At 33.5% G+C, this 16,642-nt stretch overlaps 1 protein-coding gene across 8 annotated transcripts in view; it reads right to left on the reverse strand.

Moving 5' to 3' along the window:
- The window catches only part of LOC134852967 (muscarinic acetylcholine receptor M3-like), a 71,068-nt gene that overhangs the window by 8,375 nt on the left and 46,051 nt on the right, over positions 1-16,642 (reverse strand). For 4 of the 8 annotated variants that reach the window (XM_063868895.1, XM_063868869.1, XM_063868862.1 and 1 more), the window contains 4 exons: positions 3,290-3,556; positions 2,417-2,792; positions 1,670-1,893; positions 651-1,353 (listed from right to left, as the gene is read on the reverse strand). In XM_063868895.1, the coding sequence (XP_063724965.1) occupies positions 651-1,353; positions 1,670-1,893; positions 2,417-2,663 (1,174 nt within the window). In that variant the 5' untranslated portion in view covers positions 2,664-2,792; positions 3,290-3,556. Of the gene's footprint in view, positions 1-650; positions 1,354-1,669; positions 1,894-2,416; positions 2,793-3,289; positions 3,557-4,546; positions 4,609-16,642 lie in introns of those variants that run through there. The other 4 variants (XM_063868920.1, XM_063868904.1, XM_063868912.1 and 1 more) reach the window with 2 other exon arrangements.

Below are 16,642 nucleotides of genomic sequence, written 5' to 3' on the forward strand. Positions count from 1 at the left end.
ATAAATAGCTCATTCACCGAAAAATATCCGAAACCAGTTAAGGGGAAGACGGGACATTCTGATACGCGCAATCACCTTTCGGTTTTATGCAGGCTATCGGAGATATAATTTTGTCTTTCCTATGTGGGAGCAGCGATACGCTTGTGTGTCTTTAACACACGACATTTCTTTTCAATTTTTTTATTCATATGTTCACTCAGATCAGACATAATAACATTATTTTCATAGATCTAAGTTCTTCTCGATAAGTGTGGCGAACCCCCCCCCCCAAAAAAAAAAAAAAAAAAAAAAAACTTGTTGACTTAATTTTACTCTCAAACAAATAAATAGGTTTTCCAACCTCTCCCAAAGCATTATAAGGGCCATCAAATTTTTAAAAAGCTGTTTTTGGAAGATATCCATAAGAAAATTGCATTTTTGGTTGCCAGCACTTCCTAAAAGTTATATATGACGATATACCAATTTATATACCAAAAGCGCTTTTTTAAAATTTTTTTTCTAATTGTTGAACAAAGTCCGCCACCCAAATGGCCCCTGGGACTAACTATACACGAGAACGCATAATTTTGCACTGAAGAAAATAACGAGACTTACGAGGCGATATAAAGTTATTTATAACAAAAACTGTTATAAAAATTGGCCTAACTTACCAAGAATAAATGTAAAGGCTTTAAAAGCCTTCTTATTTTGAGCTTCTGCCATTGACGCCACAGAGACAATCATCGATGAGATTTTTCTCGTCGAAGCTGAAGTAGTTTGTGCAAATGAAATTTTTCTATCATCGCCGAACCCATTGCAGTTCATTTTCATGTCAGCTCGTCTCTGTGAGGGAGAAATCGGTTTTTTCCTGCCCGCTCTAGGACTGCTTAGACCCAGTCGTCCACCTAACCTCGGGCTTCTGTTCAGCTCGTTTCCGAACACGGACTTGATGTTTTCGTCCGCGCTTTCATTCGCAATTACGAAGATTGTCGCGCCTGAAAGTTCAACTGCTGCCGCCGCCGCTGTTTTTGCTGAAATGTTCGGACCCGTTTTAGCGTCGTAACTCAAATTTACCGACGAGAGTGTCGGTCGTCGTACTTCGCGTGGTCTCGGTTCGGCGGCAACGACCATATTTTGTGACATGTTTTTCTTCATACGAGCCGACGTGCGGTATAATTTAAAATACAGTCCGCATAGAATTGGAGTTGGGATCCAAAAATAGACAAGAGCTGCGAGGATAGAACCGAAAAAGGAGTCTTCGTAGTAGGGTGTGCAAAACTCTTGTTCGTATTGGAATCCTTTGACTATAGCAGGCCATACAAAGACCACTATAAACCAAAAGAGAAGACAGCCTAGCCACACGTACAGAATCACCTAAATAAAACACAATATGGATTTTTGTTACTCGCCTAAGTTAGCTTGGTTTTTTTTTGTATTTCATTGTGAAAAATGTGATACTATTTTTGGACCCAATTTCTTTTTATCAAACTTTCCAAAAAGGGCTCAAAAAAGGCAACTTTGCATTTTTCTGAATATCGTCTTTGTCTGTCTAAAAATAACGTCAAAAAGTTTTCAAAACTTTTGAAAATCCTATATCTGCCTCCTGTGAATGATCAAATATCCTATTGAAATTTTCGATTGATGAAAACGTCAATAGGTTAAAAGCAGCTTTTTCCAGAAATGAACTTGCCTTTTTGACTTTAAGACTGGTCCTCTGAGCCCTGTATCGCATGGGGTCTTCGATGGAGAGGAATCGGTCGAAGCCTATGGCGATGATGTTGAATATGGACACGTGTGTCAACAGATGGTCCAGAGTGAGGTAGGAGTAGCAAATCACCGGTCCCACCGGCTCCAAGTCCAGAGGGGGGGTGGTCACGATGTAGCGGAACACGTAGATCGACATCGAGAACAGACCTTGACAGAAGAAAGAACGCTTCTTTTTTTCAGAAAAAAAAACATTTTGGTTCATTTTGGGTTGAGTCATCAATGGATTTGCAAACAGACAAGAGCGGAATTCTTTAAAAAAGTCACTGCAAATAAGCAAAAAATTTTGCTTTATCGGCAACTTTTTTGCGATCTTTTTATTCAAGTTCTGTACATACTTGCGCAAACATTGGCTTCAGAAAAGCTTAGGCTTATGAATAGAAACGGACTAAATGCTTAGATAGGCTGAATAGTGTGGCATTTTAAATGCTATGTTCGTTTAGTAAAATAGTCTTTTATAGATCCTCTGCGAATTGCAGAAACTACAGTTTTTTAGGGTCATCTCGTCTACACCATTTTAAAAAAAGTGGTATAAAAGGAGGAGAGAAAACCGGCATCCAAGACCAAAGATGGTGGTCCGCGATCTCTGAATACGCTAATAATACCCTATCTCAAACCCCTCCCCTTCCCAGTTCAGGACTATTTTGAAGTGACGCCGCCGATTTGAACTTACCGACTCCCATGTCAGCTAGAGCGAGAGAGAAAATGTAGTAATTGCTGACAGTTCTGATTTTTTTCTCGAATCGGAACGACATCAACACTAGGAAGTTGCCCCCTATGGTCACAACCACACACAACACTGCTGCCGAGTACATGATTATGTAATTGCTCGTGAACAGAATAGAATCCTCCCCCGATTTCCTACTTGAGGAGTTTTCCACGCCATTCGAAAGGAATCCGATATTTTTAGTGTTGTTCATAATTGAGGTAAAACAAAATGTCAAAATAGGACGAAGCTGAAGAGGATCCTTTGTTTTGTGGCAATAATTTTAGCAAAGCTTCAATAAGTGTTCATAATTTCTTTGAATTCCATTCATCAATGCTCGGTCCTGTAATAGAAGAAGATTCTTAATTTATCAACTTCACTATTGTCTAAAAGGAAACACTTAAAAACAAAACTGATAACCAAACCTGAAGAAACGCAGAAGCAATATCAAAAAGAGCTATATGATTTTAATTACTATTTTTGATAGATAAATGCCTCGCTTCTATACAAGAAGTCTAAATTTAGTACTAATTACACGCCACGGTGAAGGCTTTTTCTGCTGGCTTATGATTACTAACAAGCTCCTGGACTAGCTCGAATTTCACGTGTCTCGTTTAATGCAACACTTCAAGCTGAGCTGGTTTATTCGAATAGAGTTTATCTTTTTTTTTGCATAAGGGAAAAAAGCTATTTGAAAAAGGTGGATTTCTGGCCAATGAGAGACTTTAAAATTAATCAAGGAACATTTCATCGATAATGGCTTCCGATATTTCCCCGTACCATGGGATGATGAAGCAGAATAAAATAAAGATACTATAGGCAGAGGAAGGTTATCGATACCTTAATAGTTTAGTTGATCACAAAAGCGGAGAGAGGAATGGAGATTGTTCCGACCACGAAGTACGGGGAGGAACTTTGAATTCGATGTTTTCATTTTTGTTCCGCACAGAATCAGGTACCACAAACAAATGTCAATTAGGATGAAGTTGTAGATCGATTTCTTTCAATCGGGGTTTATTCGATATTTTTAGCATGTTGGAGAAACGATTTGGAAATTTTGCTTTTCAGTCCAATTTAGAGCGAGTTAAGCCAGTAAGCCAAGAACGACTAAAACGAAAAAAATATATATTTGATTAGGCTGTAGAAAAAAAACTTTTTTTTGTGAAGCGAGAGACATGTTTTCGAAGCTTAAGTCGGCGCTCATCCGCAAATAAAAGTTCAGAATTACTATGAAAAAATCTCAAATCTTTTAGAAAAAATGTTTAGAACATTTTTCTTTGCAAAAATTTGGTATCTTCTTAACAATCGCCCTCCCTTTGGTATCTACTAAAGAATTACCACCCCAATAAATAAAGCAGTAAATTAGCGCAAGAGAATTCTATGTAAAAGCAGAATTTTGCTGCATTCTGATTGGTCGAAAAATCTACTAATTTAACCTACTCTACAGTTGTCCCCCCTTTATTGAAAGGGGCAATTGTTAAGTAGATCCGAAATTTGCCTTCAATGTTTTAAAAAAATTGTGCAAAAATTAGCAATAACGAGTGCTTTTAGCTTTTTTTTAGTCTCCTCCACTAGTTATTTTTTCAATTAGTTTTTTTATTTTTGGGAACATTTTTTCTTACATAACTTCATTTCATTTTGATCTTTTCCTTTTCCAAAATCAAGTGTGATAAAACCTCCAAAAAATAAATTGATTGAATAAATTTTTAATTTTTGCAAATAAATTTCCCAAAATCAATGTTAAAGAGTATGTTACTCATAATATAACACATTTCTATAAAATATCATCCAAAAAAAACAGTTATGCATCGCGGAAAGACGAAATTTTAAAAAAAGTTTCTGTTAGTGAAAAAGTTTAACCGTCAGAATTTGAATGTAGAGGTAGCAAAGTTGGCAAATTGCATGAACTAGGTAAAAGTAAAAAAACTTCATTTTTTCATCAGAGCGAATTGTTCAAAGCAAATTAGTGTTTGTAAAGAAACAAAGTGAAGTTGTTTTTTATGCATTTCTTCAATTTTTCTATTCTAAAGTCAAATAAAGTAGTTCATAACAAGAAAAAAAACTTGATTGATGTCAATTTATATCAACTTTATTTACTTTATTGTTTTCAAAAGATTTTCAATTTTTCCAGGGCACGGAAAAACTGAACAATAAAATACCTTACCAAAATTCAACAAGAATAAACAAGTTTTAAACAGACCAAATAGCATGCCTCAATTCAAATTGAAACGACTTCTAATACGGATTAAACTTCCGCTTTTGCATTAATAGCACGAAAAACATCGCGCGTTAATTGACCCAAAGTGGCTGAAATGACAATCTTTGAACCCCAAAATGACAATCTTTACAAATTATCACAGGTAAAATTTCCTTTTTAATTTGAGCTCAGGACAACAGTACTTTTCAAGTAATGGAAAAACTCCAATGAAAAACGGTAGTTAAAAATTCGACGTTTGCCAGGAGAACAAAACCACTTTCTTCGAAAATCACTTTTTTCGAAAGTCGGAAAAACAACCGAAATTAACCTTAATAACAAATTTTCCCCCAGCAAAAAAAAACATATTTAATCTAAAATTTTTGGTTTAAACTCAGCTCTCTCAGTTCATAATTTTGGTTGGTATCAATTTTGTTGCAGATTTTTTTGACTCCCTATGAGCTAAAAGTTAAATGCATGGAAACAATATAACATTTAGATTCAAGGAAAAACTTGGAATGCTCAGACTGGTATTAAAAAATCCTGAAAAACCAAAAAATTTCTCGAAAAAAAAACAACTATTTTCATTCTTTAAAAACTATCTCACCACTTGCAATGTCGGAAAAATTTGAAGTCGGAAACTTGATGGAAATAACAGACGAATGTTGAAAGACTGAGCGCTAAAAATGAGTTTTGTTTAGCGAGCAAAAAATTGGAATCCAGAGGCAGTGCAAATTTTTGAGACAAATTCTACGACATGATTGGTTTGGGGTCTGCCGATAATTTCGTTGTGGCATTTGAAGTGAATTGGAGCCAAATGTCGCTGGTGCACACTGGTTGTCAGTGAAATCAGCAACCAAAATATCTTTTTGTCAATGGATTCTCGTAGTCAGTGATTTTCGCAATCAAGATAATCACTTTCTCGTCGGGTTCAGACAACACTTCGTTTAACAGTTTAAACATATATCGGAATATATCATTTTTTTATATAATATAACAAACCTGATAGCACCTTCAGTTTCAAAAAAATCTTCTGCAATTTCACACTTTCATTTTGCCATCCTATTTTTCCTGCAAAGGAGACAAATTTACTCATTTTACACCTTTTTCCGGGAACTGTTAAGGCAGTCACTTCTTTTTACCCATTTTTCCAGGAAATCATTACAAATGGTCAAGCAGCAAAAAGTGAAGGACTAACTCACAATCAAATTGGCAACCTGCCATCTCGTTTGCTCTTCCCTGTTGGTAAAGCTATAATGATGTAACTTGATAACTCTATTTCAGCGATTTGGACCTTAAAAAGTATTCATTGGGACGATTTTTTAAAGACGATAATGAAAAAATAAACACAAAAATTTGAACATTTTGAACATTTTATACATTTGTTGCAGGATTCGGAAAAACGCTTCAGCGTTTGAGATGAAATGTATTAAAAAGTGATAATCATTAATAACATTCTCTAAATACTGAAAATTGGAACGTAATTTTATTCTATTGTTCAATAAGTATGTTCAATAAGGATTCAGTTGGCTGCACTAACAAACAATGGAACCCAGCAACCAAAATAATAAATTGACAGCGGATTCTACTGAAAAAATGTGGAATTCATAGAAATTTCATGGAATCTACTTGAACAGCCAAAACACGTTTTTCTCTAATGAAAAAAAACTTGTCTGTTTTTTATGTGGGGTCATTTGTTAGTTGAAATCACTGATAAAACACTTTAAAAAACATTCAAAAGAAGTATCCGTGAAACCACCAACTTGCGATTAGTTATAAAACCGAGCTTGGCGGCGTAATGTCGTAACGCACAATATATGAACTAAAACTGCTGGCATGTCGAATGTAAGCGCAGCCAGCTTCAGGCATATAACTCGCGTACAAACAAAATCGAGTTAAAAAATAACGATTCGAGAATATCAAAAACTTTAGTAACAAAAAATTAACTGACTGAGAGTCAAGATTTTTGTTAAATTTAGATTTATTAAAAGCTTTAGAGCTCTGTCGCGACACGAATTGGTCGAACTTTTTTAAAGCTTCAAATTCCAATTAGATTTTCTGTCACAAGTTAATAGCCGCGAATTTTGCTCTAAAGATTAGAAGCTGATTGCTAAATGAAACCCTGAAGACAAAAAGTTACCCTCGAAACGTCTCCAAATAGTGAGTTTGTTTTTATTTCTCCGCTTTTGAAGGAAAACGAAACCTATCTGTGAATTGTGTTGAATTTTTTGTCTCTCTGCTCAAATCTTGAGCTATTCGCAAAGCCCAGCAAGTTCAAAAAATAAATTTTCTTAGCTTCTCATGAAAATAGCTGCTAAACTCAAATGCGTCTAACCATAGGTGCGCTCATTTACGTTTGTAAAAATGTCTAATACTTTCAATTGTGAAACCAGTATATCGAGAGCTAAATCCAGCATACGTGGCCTACATTCTAATGAAAAAAGGAGCTTTGAAATGATTTTTTCTCTTAAATTGTTTTTGGAGAAACTTTGCGATCAAATTTTGACTAAATTTTTAATTCAAAAAAAAATTGTTGTTTTTTTGCAAAAAATTATCACCAAATTTAAAATAATTTTTTATTTAGCTAGCCTCAATTCCTTCAAAATTTTCTCGCTAGAATTAATTTGCCGCTACTCGTAGAAAAAGTTTTCACTCGAGTTTGTTCGCCGCTACTTTTTAAAAATTTTCGCAAATTGACCAAAACAACGATCTCAAATTTTCATTATTTTGCGCAAAAAATCCTCAGGCAAAATTTTTAATTCAATTGGAAATTAGGAAAAAAGTGAAAATTGGTTTTTCTCCAATTTTAAATTTGAAATGAATTTTTGGAAGAAACTTTGGATCTACTTAAAAGTCTCTTCCCCCCTATGGTATCTACTTAACTACCTCGCCCCCTATGGAGAAGTAGGGTCTTATGCACTAAACGGCCCAAAATCACTTTTTCTAAATCGTAAGCTGGAAATTATGCGATCAAATTTGATTGGGTAATTTTAGCCAATCAAATTCAAGTTATACAGTCAGGCATTCCGATCAACTTTTCTAGCAGACAAAAATATTAGCCAAAAATGCCGAAAAGGTGGACCTTTGAGTTAAATTATCAAATTTTTTTGAGTCACTTCTGAAACCTTGCCAGACAAGCAAAATTCAGTAAAATGGCTTGAAAAAACAAAATTCAATTTTCTTTATCATTTAGGCTAATAATAATAATCTGCTTAAAATTTCAACTGAAATGGGAAGAAAATGTAGATGGAACTTGATTGGCTAAGTAGCCAATCAAATTCATCCACAATAATTTCGGTTCATGAGATGTAGAAATAATGAATTTGGGCCGTTTAGTGCATAAGACCCGAGAAGTACAGTAAATTATTGCATAGCTTTCTATTGCGAATTCTAGTTTTGCTGCATTCTGATTGGTCGAAAATTCGACTGTTTTAATCTACTTAACAATCTTCCCCTTTCTTAAAAGGGAGGAGGGAGAGATTGTTCAGTAGATCCGAAACTTTTGCGTTTTTTTTTCTTGTCTGTTTCTATAATCTTTGTTCTAAAAAGCGACCAATTTTTGTTCTGAAGTATAACTTTTGCTTTCCCCCTCCCCTCCACTCTTCATGTTCGCTGCATCAATGGAGCTTAAGTGCGAATTATTCCATCGCGCTTGAATTATACTCACTGTTTTAGAATAACAGGTAAATTCCTTGAAGCGCGCATAAAATATTTTACGGTTCAAACAAATAGGTTACTCAGAAAGCCAGCACCAATGTACTCCGAAAGAACTCAAAAACTCTATACCAATGAATTGTCGGTGGAATCCCTTATGCGCGAAGGACCGAATGCGCGAAAATAAAAATCAGCCAATTAGATTTCGGTAATCTAAAATTTGAAAAGAAAGTAAACATTTCCAGGGACTGGAGTATTGATGTTGGCCGAATATAAAAACGGCAGAACTTGTCATTGACTGCCGGAAAATTGGGACAAACTTAACATTTCAAGGGTTTCGTAATGAAAAAAGCAAAACATTGCTTCATTTATTTCATTTTAACTGAATGGCAATTGTTTCTTTTTAAAAGTTGATTTTCGGCTTATTTTGTCTTCGGCCCTTGGCCCACAAGTTTTTCGCCCATTTGGTCCTTCGCGCATGAGAAATGCCCCCGAATTATCGTCTATTAAAAAAAGTGCTTCCACAAAAAAGGGTGTGAATATTGGTCGATATCAAAATAGCAACCGTATAAAATTCGCTTTTAGTGTATTGAGGCTGAACGTTCAATGTGCACTTTGGATTATATTTTCAAGTGTTCTAGCTTGACTTGGCTTCGAAAATTTCAATGCTGGAACCTGATCTAAACTATATTTTATGATTGGATAAATTAAATGTTTTACCAATGTAAAGTATTTAATATTAACCAATCATGATCCATCTAACTAACAACCCACTTATTTGTAAGTGCTGAAGTTACTTGTAATTTCAGCACCAGAGAGATTTGAATTTAACTTAGAAATTAGTTGGACTCTCCCGAGCACTTCAGCAGCCGCAATAAACCAGTATACCCTAGATCTATTGAGCCTAGCAGAGACTAGTTAAACAACCTGAGACTAGATAGTATAAGAGTAAGATTAGGATCGGTATTAGACTAAGAAGTTGCACGAATCTATCCGGCCGAAAATAAGATAGCGTGACGAGCAGACGGTGTACCCTATCCGAAATTACTCTATGAGTTATACATACCAGTCATAACTCATCTGGTGCGACCATAAGTCTCGAACAAGACCTTACTAGATTAGAATTAACCAAAAATAGATTAGAAATTAGACAAAAACATTTACAAAATGTTATACGACAATAATTTAATTGAAATGTCTCTCCGACTCAATAGATCAGAGCCAATATTCCGAACCATAATAGAACTACCCGGAATTGGAAGAAGACCTCGAACCAAAGACGACATACGACAAAGTAGAAACTTGCCGTATAGTTATATGATAGTTCGGCAAAAGCCAGAACAAACTTTTATATTTCGAATACTACTTGCAATGAATTTAGATTTCCATTTGCAAACATAAAACCTTGAAGTTACTCTTCAAAATCATTTAAGGCGCTAAACAAAATTAATATTATACAATAACGATTGATAAAAAGATCTAAGATCGTTTCCCTAAAACTCTGCAGTATTATACAAAACATGTTTGAAAAATATTTATTGGAAAATAAAAATAAAAATTAGTAGCATGACAATAAATGGTTAGTAATCATAAATCATCCTGTTGTTCCAGCTTCATCGTCTAAAACATAACAGCAATCATCAACTCACTAACATCATAAAACACTAAATCTTTCCTTTACACACATTTAAAACTTTATTAAAACTTAAATTCACTTAATTTTAAAACCAGATCATCAAGGCTTATCCTTGGATCTTAAATCATTTTCTACTTAATTAAATTTTAAATTTGATCATCAAGGCTTATACTTGGATCAAACAGAACAACTTTGTTCTCCCCCACCCACTTAATTAGTGTCTAACGACCTCAAACGTCGATTCACTACCCAACCTTTTCTAAAGACCCAAGACTAATAGAAATTTTTAAACAAAACTAATCATTCAAATTAGGATAAACAGTGAAGAACTTCGGTTATTCATCCTTCACTTGATCCCCCCTCTTACCAGACCCAGGATAAATCTTAGACTTAGTAAGTTTAAAATAGTATCTAACGAACTACTCGCGTTCTAATTATACCTGAACCTTGTGGATCGATTTACTATTCTCCAACCCTTGAACACAATCACTACCCCTAAGTAAGATTAAGTAAGTTAACACCTTAGCTTATACTAGTCACGAGAAAGTAAAAATCATTCTTCGGAATCGATATACTTTTCTCTCCAACCCTGAACAAAAAGACCCAGGTTAAGCTAACCAAAAAATCGTAAGAACTAACAGTTTAGGAAAATAGAAATCATTTAACAACCTTTGCATCCGTCATTCTAAACCTTATGTCATTTAAAAACCTAGGAAATAAACAAACAATCATTTTACACAATTGTGAAATAGATAACAAAAAATACGACCTTGTAATCACACCTCATACACAAACAGTTGGATACATTCGCACAAAACGACAAACACTAAAGAGAAAAATAATAACTAAACAAAGACAAATAACACGAAAAAGATTTTCAAAAAATCGAAACGCATTTTCAGAATCAGAAACCAACAGTTTAGACGAACTCTACAAATTAAAAGAATCAATAGATAAAAATTACCCACAACACGATCAATTATATTTTTCTGACTCAGAAACAACTTCAAATTCATCACAAAGAGGAAAAAGAAGAATAAAAAAACAGTATAAACACAAACCAGTACATTTATACAATTGGAATCAACCAATTCGACACATTAATAATTACATATTAACAGTCATCGAACGGAAAAATGAGTTCAACACACACCCCAGGTGACGAAACTCCAGATGACGATGAAATCTTTCCTTTTATAGTAGATGCAGATACTGATAGAGGACAACACATATTTTGTCAAAATTTACTCGTAAACTTATTTGAACCCGGAATCAGTCCATGTAAAACAGAGTTCCCAGATGTAAAAATCAAAAGACAAATCATAGACCACTACTTAAAAGATATATGCAACATAACACAACAGTATGGAATCTACTCCATAGAGTTCACTTCCCCAAACCATAATAATAGAACATATACTATACAAACAGACGATCTTGATTTAGAATTTTCAAAAGTTTTTTCAGAATATATAAAAAGCATCCAATATCATAACTCACAAAGAGCAAACTCCATATTCACCAATGAAGTTTTCGCAATAATATATAGTTATATTTCGATATTAGAAAATGAACTCCCACTAACAAATGTCTCACCGACAGAAACATCCAAACATTTGAAAGTACGACACGAAATTACACTACTCTCTAGTTATTTAAACATCATTAAAGAAAATTTCACGAAAGACGACGTTTCACAACATACCAAACACGATTTACAAAAAATTTTGGCATGGTTCATAATAGATTATTTCACACACAATATTGATTTAATTGCACAAACAAGAAAAAATTTTCGACCCCAAAATTCGAACGATGATACCGCTATCACAGAACAATCAGATTATGTTTGGGACCCCGAATGGTCTCATCCCGCATTTATAAGCTTTCCACAATCAATCTCAAGTCAAGCAATAGGTACAATATCTTACATAAGAGATTATGTAAGAGTAATACCATTAACAATTGATGCAACACCATTAAACTATAATACACTTTTACCCGATACACAAAATAATAGTTTAAACTCGACAGTCATACACAACGAAAACCTCAATGGAACTAGGAATCTTACTCAACAAGATATCCAGACACCATCACACTTCATAAATGAAGAAATTGTACACACAACAACTACACAACAAAGTATTTCACCAATACGCCCAAATTTAACAACACCAAGAAATACAAATCCTTCACAAACACAGGTAACCTTACAATCAACCGTTAAACCTTCGGTTGCCCCTAAATATTCACATATGGATTACCAAACATACAGACCCATGACAATACCATCAAAAACACGCAAAACATTCACTAGAAACAACTTTGCAGACCATAATTATAATTATACACATCCATCAAAAACAAATTATCAACCACAAAGGAATTTTAATCAATATACAAAACCTCGAAACTGGGATAACCCAACGGCCCAATATAATTCCAAAAATTTTCAACCAAATCCTCCACAGGATCGCAGTGAAAATTACCCATTTTTTCAACAGAATAAAAATAAAAAACAAACATCTTATCAAATGGATTATTTATCCTCAGATGACGATTTCTTACAACCAGATATATTTGCACAAAATACTCAAGAATATCGTAGACAAGGAATACAGAGAACACGTACAAATCATAGAAATTTTTCTCCACAATCAATAGATGCACAACATCAACAACCAATTCAACAACAAAATCCAATTAATACACAATCTTTTCAACCAATTCAACAACAAAATCCAATGACTGCACACTCGTATCAAGCATCACAAATGCAAAATGAAATACCACTCCCATATTATCTCCAACAACATGAAATAACAAGAAACCAACTTTCAAATTTTTCTCAAATGCCAAATGCAGCAGAATCATTACAAATGACAATGAATCCATACCTTATGGGTGGATCATCAATAACATCAAACAAACCTTTAATGGTTTTCACAGGAACAGACCCTGAATACTCTGTAGAAGATTATTTAAATGCAGTAACAGCAAACCTGATTTTAAATATAGGACCTGAACCAATTAATACGCCACTACATCAAAACTGGATACATCGACGCACAGCGTTGATACAAACAACCTTAGATGGCGCAGCCCAAAAATGGTTTTCAGTACTACCTCTAGAAATAAAATCAAACTGGAAAAGATTTACACAAGAATTTTCAAAAATGTTTGACTCCGAAAGAAACAAACAACAACAAAGAGTTTTATGTAATGAAATTCGCAGATTACCAAACGAAACCATCAAGCAAATAGCAGTACGAATCGAAACACTAGTTCGAAAAGCATACTCACCAAATACACATGACTATAAAAACACAAAGATGACAGAAATATTAATGATGACCTTAACACCACAATTAAGGAAAATAGCAATAAAAAAGAGAGCATCCCATCCTTCTTCAATTCGAGAACCCGATTTAGATTTTCGAAAACTAGTAGACAAATTAGAACAAGCAGAAATCACGATGAAACTAGAAGAAACGGAAAATCTGAAATTACAATACGTTAACAAAATTGAAACGACTCCCACTAATATTAATAATATACAGGAATCAGAAACAGACCTCGTTGAAAAAATCACTGAAATACTCAATATTTACGAAAAGAACCCGAACTTTAAAGGCAAACCATCCTTCAAAAAATGGTGTAATTATTGCCGCCGATACGGACATAGTATTTCCGAATGTAGACAAAAACAGCAAGATAGTCAAAATAAACCTCAAAAATACAAAGAACCAAATAAATCATTCTATCAATATATGAAAAAAGATCAAAATCTACCAAACAAAAATGTATACAGCAACAACAGTTCAGGAAAACCACTTCCGAACAATACAAGTTACACAAGAAATCAATCCCCATATAACTCAAGTTATAGAGGAAGATCACCAGAACGAAGAAACACGTATAATTCATCACAAAATCACTACAATAGACCAAATAGTAGAAATAACTACTCCAGATCAAATTCAAATACACAATGATTTGTTTCTAGATCTAATTCCCAATCAAGAAACAACTACTATCCAAACAATCAATCACGAAATTCATCGTACAATAGGAATAGAAACTACTCCTATAATAGAAATAGAAGTTATTCAAACAACCGAAACCAGAATTACCCGAACAATCGATCAAGGAATAACTCATATAATAGATCGAACTATAACAGACCAAACAATAATTACCAAAACAGATCGCGAAATAATTCACAAAATCGACACCCAAGTTATAATAATCGTTATAGAAATTATTCCCAATCACCACACCGGAATAATAATAACTATAATAATTCTAATAATCGCCACAGAAGTAGTACACCTAAACATCAAAGGCAAATCAATCAAGTACAATCTAACCCAGAAACAACATCAGACCCTCCAGGTATTGATGACACAGTAACTGATGCGTTACAACTCAATCAAATAAACTGTACATCATCAGATTCAGAAAGTGATACTGAAAACACTCTTGCTATCAATATGATAAAAGTCGAAAATGACTATGAATCTGTCATATATGAACAACCCTTTCCATCACATATATATGAAAATCAATCAGAATTTCTTCAAAATTATTACACTACACCCATAAATTCCACACCAACGACGCAAGAAACAAACGAGATTAACACTACAAATCAAACCAATAAAAATACCAAAACAAAATGCTTGAATACAAACCACATTTATCAAAATATACAAAAAGAACAACCCAAAGAAAAAATTTGGACAATACCATTTCTCTTAGAAAGCCCAAGAAATAAAGAATTTCAACCACCAGACCTTGAAATAGATTTTTTAATTGATTCAGGAGCAGAATCAAACATAATAAACATTCCCACATGGAATGAAATAAAAACTTTACATCCAAAGCTAACACCTCTCGAAACCTCCAGTAAGTTAGCAACAGCACAAGGATCAACATTGATAAACTACGGAAAAATCCAATTATTTCTCCTCCCTACCAGAACAATGGAGCAAAGTAAAATTCTAAACAAGCCATTTAAACAAATATTCCATATCACTGATATTAAATATAATATCATTGGAATACCATTTATTTCAAAGTATATACCAACAATTAACATCCTAAATAGTAAAATATTAATCAAAGATAAATATACAAAAACAAAAGAAACATCCTTAACATTTTTTCAAAGATTAAATAAACAACCACCATTTTTTTCAAAATTTTATCCGATATTTAACCAACAAAGAAAACACCTGAAACCACTATCAGGAAACATCTATAATTTTTCAATCAAACAAGTTCACCAATATGATAAAGAACAAAATAAACAAAAATTTTATATGTCAGATTTTGAATTCAAACCTATTCATAAATTTTTCAAAATCACAATCTCTTCAATAAAATATTTGAAAAATTCGAATTCAGATATTATTTCCTTACATGTCTATAACAACACACCTTACCAAGTAACATTACCTTTAGGACTTTTAGGATATTGTGAAACTAACGCTACAATATCACCAATACACGAAAAAGCCTATCGCGTAAATAATATACTCCAATTACTAGATATTTGCCAATCTACAATTCTTAATGAAGAATTATCTATAAATAATATAATAAGTAACGAAAACAGAAATACGGATTATTTCACAAAAACTCCATATTTCAAACCTACATTCAACATAAGTAACTATACAAAGGACCAACAAAAATTTTTAACAATGTTTAATTTCCAACATTCACAAATAACACAAGACGAATTCGAAAAATTAGCCAAACAGCTAATTAAATATTCATCAGTCTATGCAACATCAAAATTCGATGTTGGCAAAATCAGTTCATCACTACATCTCCCATTAAAACCAGACGCAGTTTTCAAAAAACAGAGAGCAAGTAAAGTACCAATTCACTTACATGATAAAGTAAACAGATTACTCGATATTTTAGAACAATACAACATTATATCACCGGTTAATAAAGAAGAACAACCAAAAGGCAACACATTCATCAACCCCGTTATCATTCTAGCTAAAGGAGAATCATTAAAAATCGTTCTCGACGCTAGATACCTCAATTCACTCATAGATGAATCAAAATGTAATTGGCCCATTGAACCAATACAAGTTATTTTAACAAAAATAAACGGCAAATACTTTACAACCGCCGATATGAATAGTGCATACAATCAAATGCCACTAGATGAACAATCACGACGTTTAACACAATTTGTTATCGGAAACCAACAATATGAATTTAACCGCTTATTCTATGGAATATCCATAGGACCAGCAGCATTTTCAGCTTTTATGAGCAAAATTTTTAGACCACTAATACTCAAGAAAAACGCAATCACCTATCTAGACGATGTTTTTATGCAATCACAAACAAAAGACGAAATGTTCAACGTTTTAGAAAAATATCACCAAATACTTCAGAACGAAAATCTGAAGGCCGCCCCCGATAAATCACACTTCTTTTTGACAAGAGTTAAATTCTTAGGACATAACATAGAAAGAAAAACAATCACTCCACTGAAATCACGCATTGACGCTATTCAAAAACTTTAACCACCAACAAATAAAAAGAAAATCCAAGAATTTCTTGGAATGTTAAACTTTTTAAGTAAATATGTTTATAAAATGCAATTATATCTACGACCATTTTATAACATCCTTAGACAACAAAATAATTTTGAATGGAACACAGAACATCAAACACG

This window comes from Symsagittifera roscoffensis, chromosome 1 (genome assembly GCF_963678635.1).
Source record: "Symsagittifera roscoffensis chromosome 1, txSymRosc1.1, whole genome shotgun sequence".
NCBI classification, from domain to species: domain Eukaryota; kingdom Metazoa; phylum Xenacoelomorpha; order Acoela; family Convolutidae; genus Symsagittifera; species Symsagittifera roscoffensis.